The sequence below is a fragment of the Microcaecilia unicolor genome, chromosome 5, assembly GCF_901765095.1.
Source record: "Microcaecilia unicolor chromosome 5, aMicUni1.1, whole genome shotgun sequence".
In the NCBI taxonomy this organism is placed as follows: domain Eukaryota; kingdom Metazoa; phylum Chordata; class Amphibia; order Gymnophiona; family Siphonopidae; genus Microcaecilia; species Microcaecilia unicolor.
Window position 1 is genome coordinate 162,017,748 of NC_044035.1, and position 21,023 is coordinate 162,038,770.

At 45.8% G+C, this 21,023-nt stretch overlaps 1 protein-coding gene across 2 annotated transcripts in view; it reads right to left on the bottom strand.

The window, feature by feature from the left end:
• Positions 1-471: 471 nt before the first annotated feature.
• LOC115470394 (core histone macro-H2A.2) overlaps positions 472-21,023 on the bottom strand; it is a 184,442-nt gene continuing 163,890 nt past the window's right edge. For both annotated transcript variants that reach the window (XM_030203527.1, XM_030203526.1), the window contains exons 8-9: positions 14,100-14,274; positions 472-1,195 (exon numbers count right to left, since the gene is read on the bottom strand). In XM_030203527.1, the coding sequence (XP_030059387.1) occupies positions 1,030-1,195; positions 14,100-14,274 (341 nt within the window). In that variant the 3' untranslated portion in view covers positions 472-1,029. The remainder of the gene's footprint in view (positions 1,196-14,099; positions 14,275-21,023) is intronic.

Here is a 21,023-nt window from a genome sequence, read left to right on the forward strand (position 1 = left end):
AACTGAGGAGCTCACGTTCGTGCAACAGGCGGAAAGGCATTTGCGAATGCACGGTGGAGTGCGGCTTACACTCCATAAAGCTATCTTTTAAGCTTTGGCAAAATGCCGGACTGGGCGATGCAGACGTATGAGAAGATAGAAGTCTGCTTGTCCTCAGAGAAGCTGGACTACACTTGTACACAACCACCTTATAATAAAAATTGGATTAGCCAGTTGGTTTTTCCACTGGTTTATTTTCTGCTCATCATTTGATACTGACCATATCCATGTGAAACACAAAATAAAACATGAATAAGCAAGGTTTCATTAACAGAGAAAAGGGGACACAATTAAGTTAAATATGTTCTCAATTAAGGAATGAAGATGCCTCTCAACCCTCCCATGCACACCTCTAATAAAAGCATGGCTGGTGTTCTCATCCATTAATTCACTGACACTCATCCCAAGAAAAATACAAGCTGGACAACAATGTAAGAATGTACTTTTTTTTTTCTTTTTAAATAATCTTGTGGGGTTTTTTTCTTGTAAAATTCAATGCTACAAATCTAAAATGAGACTTTGTTGTGTTTAATTCTAAAACTACAATAAAAGAAAAGGTTTAAAACAAAGTCACTGAAGAGATATGGTTGGTGTTAACAGCACAAATTCAATGAAGATCCTATAAAAACCGTGAAGGGCTTCTGCATCCTACAGAAACTAGAGGTATTCACAGCCTGGCCCTTATATCCCACCCCAGTCCATTTGCTATCATCCCATTCCTTGACCAACATTTCATTCGCTCTTGCACCCCATCACAACCCTCCCCACGTACCTCCCCGACACCCACCCAAATAAAACTCAAAATCAAACAAAAACAGATATCAGTCCACTAACGCAAACTTAAAACAAGGGTTCGGACCTCCCTCAATCCTCATTTGGGAAAGAAAAAAATATATATTTCCACTTCCCATGTCTTTAGATTCCATCCGTTCAAATTTCTGTTTGTTATGAAACATGCCTGTGCTGGTTTTGTCACTGCTGCTGCAGCTTTCATTTGGTGTCCAGCTTAGCCATTTCTTGTACATAGATGCCAATGCTTTCACTGTCAAACAGCAGGAAGTAAATGTTCTTCAAAGAGGAAGAGCTGGAGGAGACAAAATGGTTGGAGATAGCTCGGAGGATGACTTGAGCTGCTGTCTGCTTTGGGAAGCCATTTCTAAGTGGGGAAGAAGATTAGAAATCCTTACCAAATCATTGCATTAAATCAAACATCAAATCATTGCATTGAAAAAAAAAAAACTGTTGTCCCTATTGCATGGATTATATACAGAAAAAAATTAATTATAATCAACAAGTATAAGGACTCATCAAAAATGATGAGGAAAAAAGGTATTTACATATGTATGTTCACTCCCCAAACTGTCCCTCCTCCCCCCCCTCCAGAAAACACATACATGTCCAAGCAGAGATGTACACACACTCTGGGTCTCAGCAATGCTAGGGCCACCATACTCATGCAAATCTTTCTTTAAAATATTGCCATCTTTACGCATTACATTTTATTCTAAGGTTGCTATGGAACAGTTTTTGGTGACTTAGTTCAAATAGACTCTAAAGCGCAGTTCTACAAATGAAGGCACCCAGTTAAGGGCAGAACTGCTGTTGTAGAATACTAGTGTAAGTATGCAGCTTTGTACCTAACCTTAGGCGTGAAAACTTACATCATATCAAAGGCTGGTGTAAGTGATTGTGTCTTTCGGCAGTTAGGTGCAATAACCTCTAGTATTCTATAACCCGCCATGTCCCTCCATTGACATGCCCCTAGATACTGCACACATAGCTTCTAAAATAGCAACTAAAGCCAGTTATGCATAACTGCCAACTGGTGCCAATTAACACCAATTTAAGCCAATAATTGGCTAACTCCAGACAAAGAAAATAAAGAAAACCTCAGCAAAACCAGCCGAAGTCCAAAAGAACAGCAGTGGTGGTCCAAGCAAGTAGGAAAAGAACCCAAGGGTATATCAAGGAATATTTATTAAGGAATGACCCTAGTCAGCCGAGTTTCAGCATAAGTCTTCATTGGGGGTTTTAGGAGCCGAAATTGTCCTGTACACAACAGCAGGCTACAAGACCGTTTTGGCTCCTAAAACCCCTGATGAAAGCTTGTGATGAAGCTCGACCGAGTAGGGTTATTCCTCAATAAATATTCTTTGATGTACCCTTGGTTTTCTTTTCCTACTTCCTTGGACCACTACTGCTGTTCTTTTGTATTTTAACTCCAATTAACAGTCAATTATTAAAGTAAGTTTCACATAAATTGGACTTCCAACTTTGCACACTAAGCATAACGTTTGGAGCTCAATTTTATACAATTAGGGTGTTAACATTTAGGCACTTGCAATTACCTATCGGCCACAGAGTTAGTGTAAGTGCAAATACCTACATCCGTCAGGAACATATGTAACTTACAATATTCTGTAGGTTACCCTGCCCATGTTCCACCCATATATACCTTCCCTTGCAAATATGCACTATATAAGCGACGTAGGTATATATAGAATACAGCTTAGGCACCCCGCTGGCAATTTCATAGCTATTTATGTGCAAGGGGAGCAAAAATATGAGCACCTAGATTACAGAATTGCCCTTTAAGCAAACAAAATTAATTAATTAATACGGTCCTAATATTCAGTGGTTGCCAGAACCCATAGATTCTGTGGTGTTATATGTATAACAAGTTCTACTCAAATGCGATGATCATGTTGCTGCTTCAGTGCATATGTTAGGCTAGTTTTGTAGACCTAACTTATGCATATAAGTTATCTGGAGAAGCAGATGAATTTCAAAACCCTTTTGGATTCTAACCTGGATCCTCCTCCTCCTATACAAAAGGAGGGTAGCCTTTTACAGGCATATTATTTATTTGTTGCTATTGTATCCCACATTTTCCCACCTATTTGCAGGCTCAATGTGGCTTACAATGTATCGTTATGGCATTCGCCATTCCGATTTGATAACAGTTGGTGTTACATAGAGAACATGGGTGACATAATAAGATTAAGCAAACAGGTATGCGAGGAAAACACTTCCAAGTATAGGGTAAAGTGTTACATTTATAATTATTGATCATTGTGGTATGCCTTGTTGAAGAGGTAATGCAAATATGTTGTTATCCCCAGGATTCTATATATCCTGTCAAGATTTCCCACGCGGAAATCGAGGCTACCATAACAGTGTGCCAAACCTAACTGGTTAACAAGCTAATCAGTGCTGATAATTGATGTTAACAACCAATCAATACTAACTGGCATTAATTAGAATTTACGCACACTATTTGCTAAGCATATTCTGCAACATGGCAAGCGTAAAATCTAAGTCGCATAGTTGAAAAGGGGGCGTAGCTATGGGTATGAACTGGGCAGGGTCATGGGCATTTCTAAAATCTATGCACATTGTTATAGAATACATCCAGTTTATGCATAATTTAGGTGTTGGGATTTACACCAGGTTTTATTTGGTGTAACTGGCCGCCACTTTAAATTTAGTTGTGTGGACAGGTGCTCAGCATAGTCTATAAACTGCACAGAAATTTAGGCTTATTCTATAAAGTATGCCTAAATTAAGGCATACTTTATGTGAATACATTAAAGCCAATTTGCATTTCTGCGCTGAGTTTTTAGGCGTGATATTTTATTTTTGTTACATTTGTACCCCACGCTTCCACTCATGGCAGGCTCAATGTGGCAGGCATGGAGGGTTAAGTGACTTGCCTCAAAGTCACAAGGAGCTGCCTGTGCCGGGAATTGAACTAAGTTCCCAGGACCAAAGTCCCACACCTAACCATTAGGCCACTCCTCCACTCCAATATATAGAGAATCTAGTCCTATATACATAAAATGCCCTATTGGTATTTATAAGAACACATAGGTGCCTATGTATTTTTGTTAAATAGGCTACAAACAGGCACTTTCTTGCCCTTTCAGTCTAGGGGTCGATGTGTTATAAAGTACCCTCTTAGCCTTATGAGCCTGTATGCTGGCCAGTGGCCTCTGCGATCTATAGATTTTCAGCCCTTCTACGAGAGTGGCGTGCTAAAAATCTAATCACTCTATTACTCTCTGTATAGTACAGGATGGGAAGTTTAGGCCTACAGTGGTGGTCAGTGGCAAAAGTATATATTACGTGCCACCGACTATATGTACTGCAGTGCTGAATATGAATATTATTTAAATGTCACTGCCGGTGCTGCTGAACAAATAAATCTTTTTGCATATTAGGCCCTAAATGTCATGAAAAGTCAGCACAAATAAGACTGCTGGGGTGTTATTAATAGAGTGACCGACCACACAAATATAGCGTGGTACTGACCTCATTCACTAACATATTAATCAGTTAATGGCGTATTAAGGGGAGTAAGGATGCCAAAAACACATATATATTTATTAATTGCAGTTCTTCAGTTTTGATAGGACACCACTTGCAGTACCCTTTGGTTGTAGTGTACATACGAATAAAATAATAGCTGTAACAAACAACTATGACAGACAAAAATCCGGACCCACATACAACACAGCAAGGGGATGAACAGAACAATAAAAATTTAAACTGCACACAAGAGGAGAAAAGGACGACCATGGAAAAAATAAAATATGTTCAAGACATATCTAGAAGAGGCCCTTATAAAAAGCTAAGTGTTTATAAAGCAGATTTATGGGGATTTCAATCTGAGGTCGATGGCAACATAGTCCACAATAAGGTGCAACACAACAAAAGGCTAGTATAACATGAGGGCATCTAAGTTAAGTCTGGAAAAGGAAGGTACCACCAAAAGATAGTGTTTGACAACCAAAGAAATTGGGATGTAGCATATGATATAAGCAAGTTTGACAATAAAATGGATATACCTGTATAGTATTGCCTTGTTTGAGAATACCGAAATGTTAAATTGTATCCTACTGGTAATTGGCAACCAATGATGTATCAGGAGAGGAAGGAAAAGTTACTTCTTACCCGATAAAGCAAAATATATCCTGTAGCAGGTATTCTCCGAGGACAGCAAGCTGATTGTTCTCACAATTGGTCGGCATCCCATGGTGGCCCAGGAACAGAAATCTTCCATAGCAACAAAAAAAGTTTGCTAGAGCCTTCGGTGTGCACCGCGCATGTCGGCCATCTTCCCGCCTGTCGCGCAACAGCCCCAATCAGCTAGATAAGAAGCAATAACAAAGAGAAGGACAACTCCAAAAGGGGAGGGTGGGCGGGTATGTGAGAACAATCAGCTTGCTGTCCTGGGAGAATACCTGCTATGGGTAAGTATCTTCGCTTTCTCCAAGGAGAAGCATGCTGCTTGTTCTCACACTGGGTATCCCTAGCACCCAGGCTCACTCAAAACAACAAAGAAAGGTCAATTGGGCCTCGCAACAGTGATGACATAACAAAGATTGACCGACGAACCTGAACATCTAACTGAGAGTGCAGCCTTGAACAGAATAAAAATGGGCCTAGGGGGGTGGAGTTGGATTCTAAACCCCAAACAGATTCTGCAGGACCGACTGCCCAAATCGACAGTCGCGTCGGGTATCCTGCTGAAGGCAGTAGTGAGATGTGAATGTGTGGACTGATGACCACATCACAGCCTTGCAAATCTCTTCTATAGTGGTTGAATTCAAGTGGGCCACCGACACTGCCATGGCTCTAACACTATGAGCCATGACATGAAGCTCAAGAGTCAGCCCAGCTTGGGCATAAGTGAAGGAAATGCAATCTGCTAGCCAATTGGAAATAGTGTGTTTCCCGACTGCGACTCCCCTTCTGTTGGGATTAAAAGAAACAAACATTTGGGCGGACTGTCTGAAGAGGCTTGAAAGTACTTCAGATGGCAGGAATTCAGTGGCTCAAAAGGAGGCTTCATCAGCTGGGTGAGAACGACACTGAGATCCCATGACACCGGTGGAGGTTTGACCGGGGGCTTTGACAAAAGCAAACCTCTCATGAAGCGAACAACTAAAGGCTGTCCAGAGATAGGCTTAGCCTCTACATGTTGATGATAAGCACTAATTGCGCTAAGATGAACTCTTACGGAGTTGGTCTTAAGACCAGACTCTGACAAATGTAGAAGGTATTCAAGCAGGGTCTGTGTAGAACACCACACCACACCACATCACACCAGACGGCAAACCTCCTCCATTTGAAAAAGTAACACTTCTTCGTGGAATCTTTCCTGGAAGCAAGCAAAACCCGGGAAGCACCCTCAGAAAGACCAAAGGAAGCAAATTCTACGCTCTCAACATCCAGGCCGTAAGAGCCAGAGACCGGAGGTTGGGATGCAGAAGTGCCCCCTCGTTCTGAGTGGAGGGTTGGAAAACAGTCCAATTTCCACGGTTCTTCGGAGGACAACTCCAGAAGAAGAGGGAACCAAATCTGACGCGGCCATAAGGGAGCAATCAGAATCATGGTTCTGCGGTCTTGCTTGAGTTTCAGCAAAGTCTTCCACACCAAAGGTATGGGAAGATGCGCGTACAGAAGGCTCGTCCCCCAATGAAGGAGAAAGGCATCTGACGCTAGCCTGTCGTGGGCCTGAAGTCTGGAACAGAACTGAGGAAGCTTGTGATTGAGCTGAGTGGCAAAAAGATCCACCGAGGGGGTGCCCTACTCTCGGAAGATCTTACGTACAAAGCCCGCATTGAGCGACCACTCGTGAGGTTGCATAATCCTGCTCAACCTGTCGGCCAGACTGTTGTTTACGCCTGCCAGATAAGTGGCTTGGAGAAACATGCAGTAACGGCGAGCCCAAAGCTACATCCTGACGGCTTCCTGACACAGGGGGCGAGATCCGGTGCTCCCCTGCTTGTTGATGTAGTACATCGCAACCTGATTGTCTGTCTGAATTTGGATAATTTGATAAGACAGCCGATCTCTGAAAGCCTTTAGAGCGTTCCAGACCGCTCGCAACTCCAAGAGATTGATCTGAAGACCTCTTACCTGGAGAAACCAAACTCCTTGAACGTGAAGCCCATCTACATGAGCTCCCCACCCTAGGAGGGATGCATCCGTTGTCAGCACTTTTTGTGGCTGAGGAATTTGAAAAGGACGTCCAAGGACAAATTGGACCGAAGTGTCCACCACTGAAGGGAATTGTGAAAATCGGTGGACAGCAGGATTGCATCCTCTAGATCCCCTGCAGTTTGATACCACTGAGAAGCTAGGGTCCATTAAGCTGATCTCATGTGAAGACGAGCCATGGGTGTCACATGGACTGTGGAGGCCATATGGCCGAGAAGTCTCAACATCTGCCGAGCTGTGATAGCGAATGATACATACCTGTAGCAGGTGTTCTCCGAGGACAGCAGGCTGATTGTTCTCACGACTGGGTTGACGTCCACGGCAGCCCCCACCAACCGGAAGAAAACTTCGCGGGCTGTCCCGCACGCAGGGCATGCGCCCACCGCGCATGCGCGGCCGTCTTCCCGCCCGTGCACGACCGTTCCCGCTCAGTTTTTTTCTATTCCACGCTGGAGAGAGATGTGTTATCGTCTCTCTCTCTGTCAGCCCCGGAAACCGACGTCAAAGGGGAGTCGACCTAGATGGCAGCTGACACCGGTGCCGAGGACAAGGACCTCACCACAGGCAAAGAGCCAGACGCTGCTGCAGCAGATGGTACGGAAGGCGCAAGCACCCCAGACACCGAAGCAGACTGGCGCAGCAGTCCTTCCAGAAGCTCTGGAAGCACGGCCCAGATGCGCTCGTCCACAGCCGCCATCGGAGAAGTCTGCGGGGTCGGTGGAACAGTTGGTGGCAGAACTTGCTGAGGCTCAGGTGCAGGTACCGGGCTGCTAAGAGACCAGCGCATCGGCACCTCCTGTATAGAGGGGGAGCGATCCTCTCGGTGCAGACGCTTCTTGGTGCCGAATCTCTCGACACCCTGGAGCTCCCGGCACTGTGTGTCAAAGGAGATTGATGACGGTGCTTCTTCGCCTTCGCTCGATGCCCATCGAGACTCCTCGGTATCGACGAGGAATCTTCACGTCTCCTTGGGGTCGGGACCAATGATGGTCGGTCCCGGGAGGCCTGCATAGCAGGAGGCCTTGAAGCAGGTGGAGACCCACTCGATGCCTCACTGCTCCCAGCGCGACTTGGTCTCTCAGCAGCCATTACCTCTGCTCCTGATGTCAACGCTTCCCTTGATGTCGATGCTGACGACCTCTGTACTGATGTTGATGCCGCCGTCGAAGGACTGGACCAAGCCCCAAAAAGTTTCTCTCACTGGGCTTCTCAAGCTACCTGGGTCCGTTTCTTCATATGAAGACACAGATTACAAGCAGCTGGGCTGTGGTCTGGCCCGAGGCACTGGATACACCAGGAATGGGTATCAGTACCTGAGACGGTCCGGTTGCACCGAGTACAACGTTTGAAGCAGCTTGGTGTCCTCGATGACATGGAAGGAAAAACGGCCTCAGCAAAATTAAAGGACTCGATTGTGCCAAAATAAAAGGGGCACAAAAAAGGGAGAAACCCGATCGCGCAGCCGAAAAAGAAAGAAAACTTTAATAATGGATAAAAGACTAAGGAAATCTGAAGAAGGAAATCCTTTTTTTTTTTTAACCAATAAGAAAAACAACGCCAAAAAGTAACAAAAAAATACAAGACTCTTTTCCGGGCCAAATGAGGAGCACAGGAAAAAACCTGCCGTACCTCGTCGTGGAAAAAAGAAAATTGAAGTGGCAGTCCACGCATGCGCGGTGCGTGCTACACGCGCGCCAGAAGACTCTAGCAAAACCATTTTGGTTTTGCTATGGCAAAATGCCGATTCCTGGGCCGACGCAGACATCGACCCACGTGTGAGAATAAGCAGCCTGCTTGCTCTCGGAGAAAGTTTTAAACAGAGATAAACTGGAATAGCCTTACAGATCCTTCCCAGCAAAACCCAGTACAAAGAACCAAGACCAATCAGAAGGACTCGGGAAAGAAAAAAGGAAGAGAAGAAGGATGCGAGTCGCATGATAAGTAGAACAACAGAAGGAGAAATTATGGCTTACCTGCTAATTTACTTTCCTTTAGTTGCTCCAGACCATGCCCTATGAGTGGGGGTATATGTTCTCTTACCAGCAGATGGGGAGACTGAAACAAACTGTGAAGTGCATACACTTGGTGCTGTAGGCCCGTGCACACCTCAGTATTTCTTTTGACAAAGCAACTGTAGTAAACAAAGGAACAACAGATCCCCTTAGAAAGTCCCACAGGGAACTGGAACAACCAGACAGCAAAGGACTGCTGAAACCCCAGCAGAGCAGAACCGTCCTGCATACCAGGACACGTCTGATAAAGCTATACTGCTTCAATGTCTTATTCTTAGTTTGGTGCTTTCTTCAATTTACTGTACTTGTGTTTTGCTTTTTGTTTATTGTAAAGGCATCTTTTCTTCATGGTGGTTAGAGAAACCTGACCGACACCCAAGAAGCCAGCCGGCTTCTGCCTCTTGACAAATCCTCCGGAGATGAAATCCCGGAGCTGGAACAAATAAGGAATAGTAACTACAGACCTAGGGAGGGAACGGGCATGGTCTGGAGTGACTAAAGGAAATTAAATTAGAAGGCAAGTCCTAATTTCTCCTTCCTTAGCATCAGCTCCAGACCATGCCCTACAAGTGGGAAGTACCAGAGAAGTAATTACTGAGATGGGGACACAGCCAACACCCACTCCAGAACTGCTGCCCCAAAGGAGGCTTCCCTGCGAACCTGAATATCCAACCGGTAGTGGTTGACAAAGGCATGCAGGGATGACCAGGTAGTCGCCCTGCAAATGTCCATAATCGGAATCAACATGTGCTCTGCCCAGAAGGCCGCCTGCGCCCACATGGAAGGCACAGAGACAAGAGCACTGCGGCCACCCAGCAAGTAGGCAGAGATCGTCTCCTTAATCCATCGAGTGATGGTAGCCTTCGAGGCTGCCTTATCCTGTTTACTATCAGCAAAAAGCAAAAAAAGATGATCTCAGCATCGAAACTCCGCCATCTGACGCAAATAACAGTGCAGTGCCCTGTGCACATCCAGCTGGGAGATCCTAACCAGCCTTCCACCTGGAGAATACCGGCAGCGAGATGGCCTGATTGACATGAAATGGCGAGACCACCTTTGGCAAGAAGGAGGGAACCAGGAGCAGGACATCATGCTCCTCAAGAAAGACGAGAAAGGGGTCCCGACATGAGAGCACCTGAAGCTCGAAGACATCCCACACTATGGCCTGGAACACAACTGAGGGAACTTGTGGTTGATCTGAGTGGCAAAAAGAGCCACTGAGGGGGTGCCCCACACTCGGAAGATCTTGCGGGATATGCCTATATTGAGAGACCACCCATATGGTTGCATTATCCTGTTCAGTATCTCGGCCAGGGTATTGTTTTCGCCCACCGGATAAGTGGCTCGAAGGAACATGCCATGTTGGTGAGCCCAATGCCACATCCGGACGGCCTCCTGACACAGAGGGCGTGATCTGGTGCCCCCCTGCTTATTGCTGTAATACACTGCAACCTGATTTTTTGGATGAGAACAATTTGGTGAGAAAGCCGATCTCTGAAAGCTTTTAGAGCATTCCAAACTGCCCAAAGCTCCAGGAGGTTGATGTGAAGATTCATTTCCTGGGAGGACCAAGCACCTTCAGTGTGAAGCCCATTTACAAGAGTTTCCCATCCCAGGAAAAATGCGTCCATCGTCAACATTATTTGTGGCTGTTACGTCTGTGCTTTCCTCGCCCTCTGGTGGCCAGAACGGGTGGCTGCTATGGACCATCACCCGTTCCAGATTTTAGCTCAGTCCGGTCCAGATCTTCCTAGCTGTCAGGTGTGTTGTTTGAGCCTGCACCGCACCCGTAGCTGCCTGGTGATTGCAGCAGCTGAGTCTCAACTGCTTTCGGGCTTATTAGCCCTCTTGAAACATTTCTGCTTGCCTTTGCATTGCGTCTTAGGCCCTGGTATGTGGGTGCTGGTGCACTTCTGCCTGAGAGACTTTGTCTGGACCTGATTCTGTTTTGCTGGTTTCCTGCCTTTTGAACCTTTGCCTGTACCTGGACTTTGCTTTGCTTGCCGCCTGCCTTTGAACTTTTGCCTGGATTTTGCTTGGCTTGCCACCTGCCTTTTGAACCCTTGCCTGGACCTGTCTTCTGCTTGCTGGCTGACTGCCTAGAGACTTTGCCTGGATTTGCCGGTACGTCTGTTTTGCCTTGCTTCTGGTGTGGGGTGGTTTTGTCTGCCGCTGCCGCTTCTCGGCAGTGGCCCAAGGGCTCACAAACCGAGTTTCCAGCTTTGAAAACGTGACAGTGGCTGAGGAATTTGGAATGGAAGTCACAGAGTCAAACTGGATCGAATTGTACACCACTGAAGAGAGCGTACAAGCTCTGGGGAAACTTGGATGACAGCTTCTAGACTCCCAGTGGCTTGATACCACCGAGAAGCCAGGGTCCATTGAGCTGATCTCATGTGAAGATGTCATGGGTGTAACGTACACTGTGGAAAGCCATGTGGCCCAACAATCTCAACATCTGCCGAGCTATGACCCACTGAGAGGTGCAAACCTTGGACGCAAGTGAGACAAGATTGACTGCTCTCATCTCCGGGAGGTAGGCTTGAATCTTCTGTGTATCGAGCAGAGCTCCTTTGAACTCCAATCGTAGGTCAGGGCAGAGATGCGACTTGGGTAGTTTAAAACAAATCCTAGTAGCTCGAGCACCTGAATAGTCATCCAAATGAACTCCTGAGAACTGTCCAGAGAGGTGCTCTTCACCAGCCAATCGATAAGATACAGAAGCACATGGACTCCCAGTATGCGTAGCGTTGCTGTAACTTACTGCTAGACACTTGGTAAACACCCTAGGAGCTGACGCCAGGCCAAAAGGCAATATGTGGTACTGAAAGTGATGTGTTCCTAGCCAAAATTGAAGATACTTCCGGTGGACTGGCAGTATCGAGATGCGAGTGTATGCATCCTTTAAGTCCAGAGAGAATAGCTAATAATTTTTCTGAATCATTGGGAGAAGGGTGCCCAGGGAAACCATTCTGAACTTTTCTTGGACTAGGAATTTGTTCATGGCCCTTATGTCTAGGATGGGACACATCCCCCGTCTTCTTCTGCACACGGAATTACCTGAAATAGAATTCCTCTCCTTCTTCCCTTTGTGGAACGGGTTTGACCGCATGAACCTTCAGAAGGGCGGAGAGTTCCTCTGCAAGTACCTGCCTGTGCTGAGAGCTGAATGAATGAGCTCTTGGTGGGCATATCCGAGACAGACTATTTGAAGAACCCACCGGTCGGAAGTTAGAAGAGGTCACCTTTGGTGAAAACATTTTAGCCTCCCTCCAACCAGCAAATCGTCCGGGGTGGACACTATTACTGCGGCTATGCTCTGCTGGAGCCAGTCAAAAGCTCGTCCCTTGCTTTGACTGGGAAACAGCAGGAGCCTTAGGTGCACACTGTTGACATTATCCCCCCTGCAAGAAGCATCCGCCAACCTCTGAACAAAACGTTCCAAGTCGGAAACAGCCAGCCATGTCTGAAATGTATGTGCTTATTTGACCTGCTACTTTCTTTTATAGGATAGGCTCCAAATAGGTACCGTCTTAGCACCTAAATAAAGGCACGCCTGAATTACCCTCAAGCACAGTTAATAATAGGCCCCTAAAGGAAACATTCAGGGGTATATGATAAAAGATGGCATCATGGGGGTAATTTTATAACATGGCACCTAGATGAAGAGGCCAAGCAAACACCTACTTAGAAGTATTTTATAAAAACACATGGTACCCACATAAATGTTAGTGTGTAAAGGTTATGTAGATTAACACATTTTATAATCAAACGTGTACCTGCAAATGCTACCTGTACTCTGCCCAGACTGTGTCCCCAGTAATACTTATAATAAAAATACAAGCATTCATGCCATTGCACGTTCTTTTACACCTGGTGATGTTGAGAGGTATATAGCGCTGTTGCAGATAAGTATTCACTCTGCATAAATAGGTTTTGCAAGAGATTACTTGTTTTGAATTTCATGGTTGTTATTATTATGAAGCAAAGAAGAATGGCATAGTAGATTATTTTGAATTGTTTTTATTACACTTTTTGATGGTGTGAACTGGTAACATTTGTTTATTTTCTCAGAATCTGCCTTTGCTAATCAGGCAGCGGAAGCAGTGGCCCGTCTCATCTCTCTGGGCAAAGTTACATATGCCCTCCAAATATCTAGCTTTCCCAACCTTGAATCTGCTCATGGCAGTTCGGTACAGACCCAGCCGTAGCTAAGTCTGTAATTAAAGAGGAACCCAGTTTTAATTAGCTAAACAGATATAGTTTATTAGTATTAATTAGCATTGATACATTACCCAATAATGAGGATACCAGCAATTCAGTCAATCATACAGTGGAACAGAATCACACGACACACCAGCTCTCGGTGGTGCTCTGTCTCTCTCCTCCATCAGCATCTGCATCTGCGTCTTACACCTCTCGGGGTGCTTCCTTTATACTGTCTCAACCCAATGGATTCCAATGGGATCCAGCTTTGTCAGCAGCACTTGCTATCCCTTATCAGTTGATAAGGAACCGATAAGGGTGACTTCATTGGGTCCCAGGTTCTAACTATACACAAAAGGGGTGCAAAGCACAGCTGGCGAGATGACTTCATCGGTCACTCTGCTCTTCTCAGCTATTCTCAGCTCCCCCCTCCCTCTGAGTACTCTCTAACTACGTACATCTACCCCTTTATCTACATTCATTAGCCCAAAACATCTTTCATGACTCTTCACCGATGCCAGTCCCAGGCATGTTTATAAGAGCAAAGGACCCCCTCCCGTGCCAGCTCCCTGAGAACTCAGTTCAGCTTGTGCTGCAGAAAAATGTATTTTGTATCAGAGATGACTTTGGATTTTTAAAAGAAGCCCAGCTCTTATTATGAGCCATTTGCTTGTAGAGGCCTAGCTCTTCAGCCTGAGCCATTGACCTGTATTTTACTGAGAGCAAGGGCGGCCATATATATACACATTCAAGGAACACAAACTACAATGAGTTGAACAACACAGGGTGGTTTATTTGGGCAAATGATACATGAATGATATTTCCTTAGGTACATACCTGCCACTAGGGAAGGAAGGGAAAGCCACAGACTTCAGCTTTTTGTCCTCAGCAGCAGATAAGCAGTTCTTAATTGTCTTCTCCAGCTGCTCTTCACTTTTATCCGACCCCCACTGGGGTATATGGCAATGGATGACAAATTTAGCAGCTAGTCCATTAGCCTGGCTGAGGGCAGCTAGTGTACAAGAAAATAAGGAGGAGGTTGATAATTGCTCAAAGACCTTTTGTTACTGACCCTTCAGGAAAGGATGTTCTCTGTCAGTGTTTTTAGTACCATGTTACATAAGGAGCAGTACCCTTAGTTAAACAGAACACATTTCATTTTACCTAAACCCAAACAACCCCAAGGAAAATATATATTGTATCTGTTAATTTTCTTTCCTTCAGTCCCACCAGACCAGTCCAGAATCTGTGCTTTGTGTTGTTCGACCAGTGAATGGAGTCAGAGAAACATCTGTTTGACCTCAGTATGGGCCTAAAGGGGGAGATTCTATATATGGTACCTAAAAAAAAATAATAATCGGCAGTGAAATCAGTGCTTAGATTTAGGTGCCGATTATAGAATACGCTTAGTTGATATTTCAGCACCTAAATCTGTGCTCATCCATTTACACCAATGAAAATGTGGCGTAAATCCCAGCACGTAGATTTAGGCACACTGGGCCATGTTCTATGACTAGTCACATAAATTTCAGAACGTGCATAAAACGCCCATTTCCCCACCCATAACCATGCCCCTTTTTATCTGCATGCATTAGTTTGGCACACATCATTACAGAATATGCTTAGCGACTTGTGTGCCAAAATTCTAATCAGTTCCAATTAGTGCTCATTATTGCTTGTTCAGTGCTGTTATCAGTGCTCATTAAGTTACATGCATTGTTATAGAATCTGCACCAAAACTGGCAAGGATCTCTAGGCGCACTATATAGAATCTGGGGAAAAGTGACTGATTGCGAAGAAGACAACACAGGGTAGTGGTAAATGAATCTTATTCTGGTGTGCCGCAAGGTTTGGTCAATTTGTGGACCGGCCTCCCTATAGAGATGAAAACTGTATCTGAATTCAAGAAAGCTTAGGACAAGTACATAGGATCTCTAAAGGCATGAAAGGGAGAGTAGATGACATGGATGGACAGACTAGATAGGCCATATGATCTTTATCTGCCTTCATTTTTCTATATTAGTCCTTTTTAACATTTTTGTAAGTGATATTGCAAAAGGGCTGTCTGGTAAGGTATGCTTTTCTGCGAATGATACCAAGATCTGGAACAGGGTAAACACCCCTAATGATGTGGGTAACATGAGGAAGGACCAAGCGAAGCTTGAAGAATGGTCCAGAATTTGGCAGCTAAAATTTAATGCTAAAAAAAACACAGGGTCATGAATTTGGGCTGTAAAAACCCAAGGGAATAGTATAGTTTAGGGAGTGAAACGGGTAGAAAAGGCAATGGTGAAAGCTAGGATTCCTGGATGCATAGGGAGATAAATGGATCTGGTGAGACCTCATTTAGGGTAATGTGTACAATTTTGGAGATCGACCTTCAAAAAAACATAAACAGGATGAAGTCAGTCCAGAGAGCAGCTACTATAATGGTCAGTAGCATTCATCATAATGAGTATAGAGACAGACTTAAAGATCTCAATATGTATATTTTGGAAGAAAGGTGGGAGAGGGGAGATATGATAGAGACATTTAAATACCTTGATGGCATAAATGCACAGGAGGCGAGTCTTTTTCAATTAAAAGCAAGCTCAAGAATGAAGGGGCACAAGAAGAAAATGAAAGAGGACAAACTCAGGAGTAACCAAAGGAAATACTTCTTCACTGAAAGGGTGGTGAATTCTTAGAACAGCCTCCCAGTGAAGGTGGTAGAGAGGAAGACTGTATCTAAATTCAAAAAAGCTTGGAACAAGTACATAGGATTTCTAAGGGAGAGAAAGGGATAGTAGATTGCATGGAAAGCCATATGGTCTTTTATCTCTCTCCATTTTTTCTATGTTTCTATGTAGAGTAGAAGCAAACTCAAACTGCCACAATGCCCATTCAGCTTCAGCCAGCAGGAATGCTGGCAACTACCAGCAAGATGGCACAGTTCTCCAGATGTTCAGGAAGTAACAGTTGTCCAAGCACTGATAATTGAAAGCTGCTAGTTGGGATGGTTCTCCCTGCTATTTGCCCATTCATACCAAGAAGGGTGGTGAAAATGGAGGGTAGGGGAGGAAGGAACTCAAAACTTTGAGCATTACCTTCTGCTTCCAATAACTTCCAGTGGAGAGCTCCCCTCACTCAACTGGATTCCAGTCTTTGAACTGGTTCAGGAGCCAGCCTCAGCTTCTTCTTGTCCAGTCTGAAGGCTCCTCAACCCAAGAAACCCTCTCAAGGAAGTTATAGGAAAAGGAACTTGGAACCATATTTTCCAAACCATTCTTCAGCTTTGACTTGCATGCTGAGAAGAAATTTAGCTCAACGTGACGAGAAAAAAAAACTGGTTTAGGAGCCACTCAAGTTTATTTTGCCCAAGATCTGAATGGTGTACTGTTACCATCCACTGGAGAAAGAGAAATACTAATCATCTGTGCCTGCATTGTACCCTTATGGGGCAAATCGCAGGGAACTATTTTGTTTCTCTGTCTCCATCTGCTGGTCAAAGGAAACAACCCACAGATTCTGGACTAGTATCATGAGAACACTAAGGAAAATATTTTTTACCCTAGAAACCTAGAGGGTCGATATTTAGCAGGCCTATTTGGTTAAGTCTCACTCACCAGGTCCATACTCAGATTTTCAGCAGCACTATCTGAATAATGACTCTGAAAATCCAGACAGATCACCTCAGCACTATTTGAGTGGGAAGGTCCAGTGGCAGAGTTGCCATTTGCCCAATTAGCAGCAATATTCAGTTCATTAATCAGGTAACTGCCCAAATAAAGTTAGAGAAGTAAAAAAAAAGGAAACAGTAGTCTGCAGATCAAACACAGCGGTCCACACAAGCAGAAAACAAGTCTTCAGTTCTTAAAAAGGCTTTGTTCACATCATATAAAATAACATTGCCCTTCAACAGAAGAAGTTTTATATCACCCTGGAGTTTTTCCTTCTGCAGGTTAATTATAGCTTTGTTGGTAAGGGTAAATTAGACCTTACCTGCTAATTTGCTTTCCTTTAGTCCCTCCAGACCGGCCCAGAATGTGACTGATGCAGTGGCGTACCAAAGGGGGGGGGGGGGGGGCGGTCCGCCCCGGGTGCACGCCGCTGGGGGGGTGCTGCGCGCCGGCCAGCATCGTTGGTTTCCATGCTCCCTCTGCCCCGGAACAGGAAGTAACCTGTTCCGGGGCAGAGGGAGCATGGAAACCAACGATGCTGACCGGCGCACGGCACCCCCCCCCCCCAGCGGCATGCACCCGGGGGGTCTTTTGCCGGGGTGGGGGTCGCGCTGCACCGGGGGGGGGGGGGGGGCTGCCCCCGGGGGGCGGGGCGCATCGGCGATCCGCCCCGGGTGTCAGCGCCCCTCGGAACGCCACTGGACTGATGGGTTGTGTACGCCTTCCAGCAGGTGGAGACTGAGAAAAAAACTGTGACTCTAGGAGCCAATAAGAGCCCTTGGCAACCAGAGAAAGATCCAGTAATAAAATACCAAAGCAGAAGTAAAGCCAGAGCAGAAAAAACAAACTGTGCATCCAAAAACCTGAGCAGCCACCGGCACATTGCCAACAAAGGGTGAGTGCCTTGAAATATATCATGGTCCTGCAAACGGGACATCTCAGTAAAACAGAAAAAACATTTCTGTAATTTATATATTCAACTTGTTTTTGTTTTTTTTTTGTAATAGAAACTCAAACTAGCAACACAGCTCCAAACAAAGAAAAACGCAAAACACAGAATACCTAAAGGGAGGGATCTGGGCCGGTCCGGAGGGACTAAAGGAAAGCAAATTAGCAGGTAAGGTCTAATTTACCCTTCCTTAGCATCCCTCCGGACCGGCCGGAATGTAACTGATGGGAAGTAACACAGCAGTGAAATTATGGGAGGGACCCAAGAAGCCCGGCCGACAAAACGCTTTCTGTAAAAACAAGGTGCTGACGACTGAGGACAACCAAACGGTAGTGGTTAGAAAACAAATGGAAACGACGACTAGGTCGCCGCCCAACAATACCAGACAACGCTCTGCCCAAGAAGCTGTCTGACCTCTCGTAGAGTGGGCCTTAACATGCTCTGGTACAGATGTCCCAGAAAGAAGATAAGCTGAAGCAATCATCTCTTTAAGCCATCGAGAAATAGTAGGCTTAGAAGCCATAAACCCTCTGTGGGAACCCCCAACCAGAATAAACAAACGAGCAGAGCAGCGAACATCACTAGTAGAGTTGATATAGAGATTCAACACCCGCTTGATATCCAAAGCCCTCAAACGCCGATGCTCTTTTGAACCGGAAAAGAAACCCTAAGAGAGGCAAAACCACCGGCAGAGAAATATGAAACCGAGTTACGACCTTGGGAAGAAAAGAAGAAACTGGCCGCAATACTACATGATCAGAACAGAACTCCAAAAAGGGTGATCTAGACAATAATGCCTGCAACACCGAAACTCATTGAGGCGAAACAACGGCCACTCAAAATACTGTTTTCAGAGTTAAGGCCTTCAGAGAACAGGAAGAAAAAAGGCTTGAAGGGAGTGTTAGCAAGAATCTTAAGCACCAAATTCAGGTCCCAATGAAGAAAAGAACATTGCGAGAGAGGGCGAAGACGATTAACTCCCCTGAAAAAACGCAGAACAACTGGAAGACTCGCCAGAGACCTGCCTACGAGACGACCCCGAAAACAAGACAAAGTCGCAAACCGAACTTCAAGAGAAGCCAAAGCAAGCCCTTTGTCAGAGCACCGCTGCAAAAAATCCAAAATGTGAGAAACCGAAGAACTAAAAAGAGATAAACTAAACTACTTACACCAGCTCTCAAATATCTTCCAAGCACGCACCTAATTCAAAGAGGTAGAACGACGACGAGAGTGAAGTACAGAAACAATGACCTGAGCGGAATAACCCTTCTTAAAGCGAATGCTACATACCTGTAGAAGGTATTCTCCGAGGACAGCAGGCTGATTGTTCTCACTGATGGGTGACGTCCACGGCAGCCCCTCCAATCGGAACACTTCCTAGCAAAGTCCTTTGCTAGTCCTAGCGCGCCAATGCGCACCGCGCATGCGCAGCCGTCTTCCCGCCCGAACTGGCTCGTGCCGGCCAGTCTCATATGTAGCAAGACAAAGAGAAGGGAAGACACAACTCCAAAGGGGAGGCGGGCGGGTTTGTGAGAACAATCAGCCTGCTGTCCTCGGAGAATACCTTCTACAGGTATGTAGCATTCGCTTTCTCCGAGGACAAGCAGGCTGCTTGTTCTCACTGATGGGGTATCCCTAGCCCCCAGGCTCACTCAAAACAACAACCATGGTCAATTGGGCCTCACAACGGTGAGGACATAACTGAGATTGACCTAAAAAAATTTACCAACTAACTGAGAATGCAGCCTGGAACAGAACAAACATGGGCCTAGGGGGGGTGGAGTTGGATTCTAAACCCCGAACAAATTCTGAAGCACTGACTGTCTGAACCGACTGTCGCGTCGGGTGTCCTGCTGCAGGCAGTAATGAGATGTGAATGTGTGGACAGATGACCACATCGCAGCTTTGCAAATCTCTTCAATAGTGGCTGACTTCAAGTGGGCTACCGACGCTACCATGGCTCTAACATTATGAGCCGTGACATGACCCTCAAGAGCCAGCCCAGCCTGAGCGTAAGTGAAGGAAATGCAATCTGCTAGCCAATTGGATATGGTGCGTTTTCCCACAGCCACTCCCCTCCTGTAGGGATCAAAAGAAACAAACAATTGGGCGGACTGTCTGTTGGGCTGTGTCCGCTCCAGATAGAAGGCCAATGCTCTTTTGCAGTCCAATGTGTGCAGCTGACGTTCAGCAGGGCAGGAATGAGGACGGGGAAAGAATGTTGGCAAGACAATTGACTGGTTCAGATGGAACTCCGACACAACCTTTGGCAAGAACTTAGGGTGAGTGCGGAGGACTACTCTGTTATGATGAAATTTGGTGTAAGGGGCCTGGGCTACCAGGGCCTGAAGCTCACTGACTCTACGAGCTGAAGTAACTGCCACCAAGAAAATGACCTTCCAGGTCAAGTACTTCAGATGGCAGGAATTCAGTGGCTCAAAAGGAGGTTTCATCAGCTGGGTGAGAACGACATTGAGATCCCATGACACTGTAGGAGGCTTGACAGGGGGCTTTGACAAAAGCAAACCTCTCATGAAGCGAACAACTAAAGGCTGTCCTGAGATCGGCTTACCTTCCACACGGTAATGGTATGCACTGATTGCACTAAGGTGAACCCTTACAGAGTTGGTCTTGAGACCAGACTCAGACAAGTGCAGAAGGTATTCAAGCAGGGTCTGTGTAGGACAAGAGCGAGGATCTAGGGCCTTGCTGTCACACCAGACGGCAAACCTCCTCCATAGAAAGAAGTAACTCCTCTTAGTGGAATCTTTCCTGGAAGCAAGCAAGATGCGGGAGACACCCTCTGACAGACCCAAAGAGGCAAAGTCTACGCTCTCAACATCCAGGCCGTGAGAGCCAGGGATCGGAGGGTGGGATGCAGAAGCGCCCCTTCGTCCTGTGTGATGAGGGTCGGAAAACACTCCAATCTCCACGGTTCTTCGGAGGACAACTCCAGAAGAAGAGGGAACCAGATCTGATGCGGCCAAAAAGGAGCAATCAGAATCATGGTGCCTCGGTCTTGCTTGAGTTTCAATAAAGTCTTCCCCACCAGAGGTATGGGAGGATAAGCATACAGCAGACCCTCCCCCCAGTCCAGGAGGAAGGCATCCGATGCCAGTCTGCCGTGGGCCTGAAGCCTGGAACAGAACTGAG